At 46.0% G+C, this 7,011-nt stretch overlaps 1 protein-coding gene across 1 annotated transcript; it reads right to left on the bottom strand.

Annotated features, from left to right (window-relative positions):
• Positions 1–5,841: 5,841 nt before the first annotated feature.
• Positions 5,842–6,780, bottom strand: LOC119382148 (uncharacterized protein K02A2.6-like). Its single transcript, XM_037649878.1, has one exon. It carries the CDS (start codon positions 6,778–6,780, stop codon positions 5,842–5,844), a length of 939 nt encoding a protein of 312 aa, XP_037505806.1.
• Positions 6,781–7,011: the final 231 nt, after the last annotated feature.

Below are 7,011 nucleotides of genomic sequence, written 5' to 3'. Positions count from 1 at the left end.
ACACGCTAGTGAGCTTTCTCTTTTTCTTTTCTTTTTGAAGCTTGGGCAGCTTTTATTGCTGTTGTTGCCTAAATTTATTAGGAAGCATGTAATTCATGTAAGCTGACGGCCTGTGCATGTGTTATGCGCTAGAGGTAGACGTATACTCCGTTATGTTGAAAACAATCCTCTTCCTTACGCCGGAAACCACAAAGTCTAAAAGCCTACTTAATTTCTCGTAAGCTCTGCATTCCAAATACACAAACAATCGTTTAAAGTATTTGTATACATGTCAGCAGCCGCAGCAGTATATGTATCTATCTGACACACCAATTTAGTGTTGCGAAGCTACCTAAGCGCGACTAAAGTGGCTCATTTTGCTAAGTTTGCAAACAATTTACTCGTTTATTATAAATGGAATCATAGATATTGTACATAGAAATAAAGGGCCGAGGGGCAGTATGGTGCGCATATCCTGCTAAAATGAAACGAAAGCTTCTTTATCATTATATTGCTGACATTTCTTGCTCACAATCTGTAGCCGCTACTGTATCGGCACTTAGTTGCACCTTGAGTCCCTATCAAAACGATGAATACGTTGTTGAGTAATATGCCGTAAAACTTTGCATGCGCACAGTATCAGTGCGTATTTCCTTCTTTTTGTATCTGCAGGTTTCCTAGCATGCCCAATTGCATGCACATATTATTGAGTGTTTCCAATACTGTTTTACACTTTGTGCGGAGATGCACGCGTCGGTTATTTGTCTCCTTTATTAATAATATCTGGAGTTTTACTTGCCAGAACCATGATATGATTATGAGGCACGCCGTAGTGAAGGGCTCCATGATTTTGACCATCTGGTGTTCTTTAACTTCTGCACTGACATCGCACAGTACACGGCCTCTAGCATTTCGCCTCGACCTAAATGCGACCGCCGCGGCCGGATCGAACTCGTGACTTTCTGGTCAGCATCAATAAAACTTCCTCTTGGGCTAGTTGGTGTTGTATCCCAGTGCCAGGAAGACAGTGCCCTGTGCACTGTCTTCTCTCTTCTCAGCCAGTTCGTTCTTTATTCGGTCAGCAGCCGAGCTCCGTCACCACTATACCACCGTGGAGGACGTATTTTTTAGGCGAAAGCCTTCAATGCCTCATCAAACGCGAAATTTTTACCGTCGGCCGTCCCGCGTCTGCGGCGTCAGCGTACCACGACGTTGAGGACCAGGGATGCAAAAAATCGTCACGTGATGACGTCGCCATATGACGTCATCATGGCTTCACGAATTTTGGCGTGACGTCATATGATGCCGTTATCACATGACATCGTAGCTTGGTCAAAACTGGTCAGATCACGGAGGCAGTGCAAAACCAGGGTGAAGTGCCTCCGATCTTGGAGGCAATGCAAAACTGCGCTAGGTGCGCAAAAAAAAAAAGAAGAAGAAGATGACTTTCGCTTTCGAGCCGCCTTAAGCGAACGCATAAGGGAGCCTGTGAGTTTTTATCGCATAACCGGTTTTCCATGAGGTACTCATTGTACAACTTGACTTTGTTTTTTGTATTTTTTTACTGACATAGCGTGTCCACCGTACACAGCGCTGCAGTCTTCTTGTTTTCATGCGTCTTCTTTGTATAGAGGCTTCGCGAGAACTGTTGTGTGCGCATTCCTGTATGAGCCTTCAAGGCTTACATTATTAATAAATAAATTATGCTTGCTCAAAGAAATAAGATACTGAATGTGTGTGTGTGTGCGTGCGTATGTTGTGTGTGCGCGTTAATATCCAGTGTACAGGCCATTATTTGTGCGCATTAATGCTGCGCTGACAGAAGCAATTGCACAAATAAAATGCAAATTACAGAATAAAACACAACTGCCACTAGTCGATTCACAATGATCGTAAATGATTAAAAAAACAGGAACTGCGTAATTATTAAGACAGGACGAAAATGTAACCTTGAAACACAGAAACAGGGAAGGATAAAAACATTTAACTGCACACATACATACATGGGCATCAGACCAGCACAGAAGGCGCACTTGAAACACGGAAAGGGATATAAAAACAAGAACCCGTCGTGGTTTTAGTTATGGTGCTTGACTAGTGACCCGAAAGTTGCGGGGATCGAATCCCGGCCGCAGCGGCCCCATTTCGATGGAGGTGAAATGACAGAGGCCCGCGTACTTAGATTTAGGTGCACGTTAAAGAACAGATGGTCAAAATTTCGGGAGCCTTTCCACTATATACGGCGCCTCTCATAATCATATCGGGGTTCTTGGGACGTAAGTTCTCACAAATAATTATTAGGAAAACAGAGGGATCCGATCTGCAGACAAACACGCATAATATATTCCATGATACATTTCAAATCACAAAAAATAGCGAAAGCAAAAATCAAAGGCAGATACAGGACCAAACAAGTGCAGTAAAGAATGTTTGCGAAGAAATGCAGGATTCATGCACACGTGAACCAAAGCATTTTAAGCACGTAGCTGATATCAGTGTGTCCATTTATACGCAAGGTTAACACCGGAAGAAGTTATCCTTGCATGTGCATTCGAAATACGGGCCGGAAACTTACGCTGCAAGTGCATAATGTGTTCTCCGGATGCCGCTTGTCACGTTTGATCTTTACTGTCCAAAGAAACCTCGTATCTTCTAAAATGATACAGCTCCCAGCGTTTCTGGAATGATTGGTGCACTGCGGCATGCAACACCCGGCCATGGTGATGGTGGCGAACGCATAAAACTGGAGGGAAACGAGCACCGACCTAAAAACAGCACGCGCGCCACGCACAAGTGACCGGGCGGGGGATTCAAAATGGCGGCCACGCTGCCGCCAAGGCCGAGGAAGCGGCACCTGCCCTTTCAAAAGCTGACACCACTCTAAGCGGGGGCGCGCGCATCGAGGCACTCTAAGCTAGACGTGACTGCAGCGCCACTACTTCTCACGACCGCCACGCGGACCGCCTCTCCGGCGGAGCTATTAAACTGAGTTTGTTCTAGTAACGTTGATATGGAGTACTACGTCAACGTTATCTGAAGTAAATCAGAGCGGCGTAAGGTGTATTAAAGTGTACAAAAGTACAGAAAAGATAGATTAAGGTATGTGACAGAATGGAGTATTGCATATTTGTTATCTTAAGTGAATTAAAGTGGCTTAAGGTGGATTAGGGTGTGGATTAACGTTCATATTAGTTTGGCGAAGTTGGATTAAGTCGGATTAAGGTATGGAAGATAATGTAGTATTGCATAATTGTTATTTGAAGTAAATCAGAGCGGCGTAAGGTGGATTAAAATGACGAGGAGTATAGAGAGGATGGATTAGAATGGATTGGGGTGCGGATTAAGATGTATATTAATACACAACGGGTCGAATAAGGTGGATTAAGGTGCGATGCGAGATGGAGAACTAGATCAGTGTTATTTGATGCGAGTCAGACTCGCGTAAGGTGGTTTAAAGTGTGGAGTACTATAGAGAGGTAAGATTAGGGTGGATTAAAGAGTGGATTAAGGTGTACAATAGTGCAGATAAGGTGGATTGAGATGGGATTCGCTATAGAGTACCTTTTCAGTGGTTCTTTTAGGGAGTCAGAGTGGCTTAAGGTAGATTAAATGAGGAGTACTATAGAGAGGATGGATTAGGGTGGATTAAGGTGCACAACAGTATATAACAGATAGATTAAGGTGGATGAAGGTAGGGAAAGTAATGTAGTATTGCATGATTGTTATTTTGAGTGGATTAAAGTGGCTTAAGGGGGATTAGGATGTGGATTAACATTCATAATAGTTTAGCGAAGTTGGATTAAGGTATGGAAAATATTTTAGTATTGCATAATTGTTATCTTGAGTGGATGAAAATGGCGTACGGTGGATAAAACTGTGGAATAACGCGCTAAATAATTTATCGAAGATGGATTATGGTAGATTAAGGTGCGATGCAGTAATAAGTACTATATCGACGTTATATTAAAGTGTATCAGGGTGGCTTAGGGTGGAATGAAGTGTGGATTAACGTGTTGACTAATTCGGCGAATGTGGAGGAGGTGGATTAGGATGTGTAGCGGAATAATTAAAAAATGTAATTTCAAGTGACTCAGAGTGGCTTCAGGTTTATTAGTGTGGGTTGACGTGAAATATAGTGTCTACAAGACAGATTAAGGTGGATTAAAATACGCAGCATTAAAGAGCACGGCATAAATGTTATAATGCGCAAATCAAATAGGCTTAAGGTGGAATAATCTGTGGGTTATCGTTCAGAATTGTATCGAGGAGAGTAATAAAGGCGTATCATGGTGTGTAGCAGAATGGGCTTCTATAAAACGTTACTTTAGGTGGATCAGAGTGACTTATAGTGGAATAAAATGTGGATTAACGTGTAGAATAGTGTCAACAAGATGCATTAAGGTGGAATAAAGCATGGATCAAAATTTAGTACTACATAAGTGTAATTTTAAGTGAATCGGGGTGCCTTAGGAGGGAATAAAGTGTGCATTACCGTACTGAATAGTTTAACAAGAAGGGTCAACTTGGACAAAGGTGTGATGAAGTAATACATCGATGTTAATAGGAGTGAATCAGAGTGGCTAAGGGTGGATCAAAGTGTGGATTAACTTGCTATATAGTATAGCGAATATGAATTATTGTAGATTAAGGCGTGGAGCAGAATGAACTTCCTTCTATGAAATCGTTATTTCAATTGATGCTGTTACGTCTGCACAGCTACTTGTGGCTGCCGACGATTTATTTTTACACGCAAGGAAACATGAAACGTTAAGAAGCGCAGCTTAGGCGTTGTAGTCACAACCGGCTAATGTTCGACAGAGGACCACGCTCGTGCCACAGCGCCAGTGCATTCGCACGCGCACTTCGTTGTCATCGTCTTCAAGCGAGACATGTCAATTCTTCCCCCCTTAGACGAAGTCTCCATAGCGGTCTGGAGGCCGCCTAACCTCTGGTGGTCGCTGTTGCCGGATGGTTCCCGCTTGTGACGTCGAGGTCGACGGTTGCGAGGGAGGCTTGTTTTGCATGTTGAGCGAGTGAGGCCGTTGATCAGCAGAACTCGACGGCGTCTCTTCTGACGTTGTGTCCGGGAAATCATCTGCTAAGTTTCAATCTGTCGGTGATTGGGTTGTGTGTCCGGTCTGGCTCGTTTTCTCATATGGTTGAGGTGACGCCGAACCTTTCCGTGGTTGCTTTTTACAAGCCAGGATCGTGGTCCGACGCGGCGCAGTATTTCGCCTCCAATCAAATCTGGCTTTTTCAAAAAAACTTGGATCATCTTCCCGAAGGGAACCCTGATGGAATGCGAAGCAGCAGCGGTGCGCACGGCGTTGACCCGATTGAAACGGGCGTCGACGCGGGTGCTGGAAGAACGGTTTGAAGCGAAACTCGGTGTAGCGTTTACTCGAGTAAACGTTTGTTTGAAAAGAAAAGACACGGGAGGCGGGTTGGGTTTCGTGTGAGTTTAATGAAAGCGTTTGGCAAGACTTCGTAGTCGTTGTTTCTTCAGAGTCGAGACACGGGCGCTGGACCGGAGCAGGCGCGCGTTTCGCCTTGACTACCACGGGTGAAGCGAGAGAGAAGTGACACGTTCAGAGGTGTTCGAGCGGGCGGAGCAGCCGGCAGCTGCGGGCGCTACGGCGAGCATGCTGCGGGCCAGTCAGTCAGTCAATGAACTTTATGCGGGTGAGGGAGAGTGACATCAGCGCGCACCTGCGAGGAGAGCGTGACGTCAACGCAAAGCTGTGGCGTGACCTACTTGGCAACGCTCCAATACCTACGGCGAGGGGAACGCGTTGCGGCGCATTCGTACGGACGCACGTAACGTACGGCGTTACACACGTGAGTCAAAGAGCTGCTTCGCATCTAAAACTGTCGGATGAGCACTTTCTCTTCTGCAGCGAAACGACGGGGTTTCGTCAATGTCTCCTGGCTCTCAAGGATTTGTATCTCCGTCTCCCGTTTTAGAAGATCGAGAGGACATAGAAGCCTTGTCCAAACATCGCTCTCGCAGGTGGCATTCCTGTAGCAGTGTGAATGGTTGTGTGTTGCCGATACAGGAATCTTGCAAGTCGAACACTGCACGGACCTGTCTGTATCACTCGGCAGTGCTATTTTGAGCTCTGCCATATAGCGTTCTGCCTGGCCATTTGTAGCAGGATGGTAAGCTGGTGATGTTGTAGCCTCTATGCAATTTGTTGTGTAGAACAGCCTTGTGTCGTTGGAAATAAAGGCTTTTCCGTTGTCGGAGACCTCCTTTCGGGGACTGCCAAACATCGCAAAGATGCTTCGTAGCACATCGATGACAACCGCGGATGTTGCTTGCGTCACGTGCCGGACTTCTACCCACCTTGCGTATGCGTCAACAACAACCAAGTAGGTGCGCCCGAGTAGTGGCCCAGCGAAGTCAACATGCACCGTGTGCCATGGTGTCTCGGGACGGTCCCACGAGGGAATAGGAGCTTTGGGTGGGCTCTTCTGCGTTGAAAGGCATTCACGGCACTGTCCTACCGTTTCCTCGATCACCTTGTTGATTCCGGGCCACCATACGTAGCTCCTTGCGCACTTATTCATGGCTACCATGCCTCGGTGACCAGCGTGCAGAAGTGCCAGAACGTGGGATCGTGCTAAGCTTGGTATGATCACCCGTGATCCAAGTGTGAGGCACTCGCGATGAAATGCTAGAGCGGTCGCTCGTCGTCGGTAAGGAGCGAACTCATCTCCAGGGAGTTTCTCCACTGTGCCATCCTGCACTGCCTTGTACAACTTGTGCAAGATGCTGTCTTGTTGTGTCAGACGTGCCATCTCTGTAAAAGGAAGCGGAGGTCTCGACAAAGCTTCAAACAATAGTACGTCGCGTGGTGGCCAGGGTTCATTGAGACGTTCAGGTAGTGGCAATCGGCTCAACGCGTCCGCGTTTTGATGGTTCGGGCCATGCCTGTAGACGACGTTGTAGTAGTGATTCAGAACTATCGGTAAATTGACTATCGATAGTATCGATAGTTTTCTTGAAACTATCGATAGTGTAAACAAACT

This window comes from Rhipicephalus sanguineus, chromosome 2 (assembly GCF_013339695.2).
Source record: "Rhipicephalus sanguineus isolate Rsan-2018 chromosome 2, BIME_Rsan_1.4, whole genome shotgun sequence".
Classification (NCBI taxonomy): domain Eukaryota; kingdom Metazoa; phylum Arthropoda; class Arachnida; order Ixodida; family Ixodidae; genus Rhipicephalus; species Rhipicephalus sanguineus.
Note: the sequence above shows the minus strand (reverse complement) of the source record. Positions and strands in the feature narration are given on the sequence as shown.

Coding starts and splice junctions, on each gene's coding strand:
- LOC119382148 (XM_037649878.1), bottom strand. CDS start 6,780: ATGGCACGTCTGACACAACAAGACAGCATCTTGCACAAGTTGTACAAG.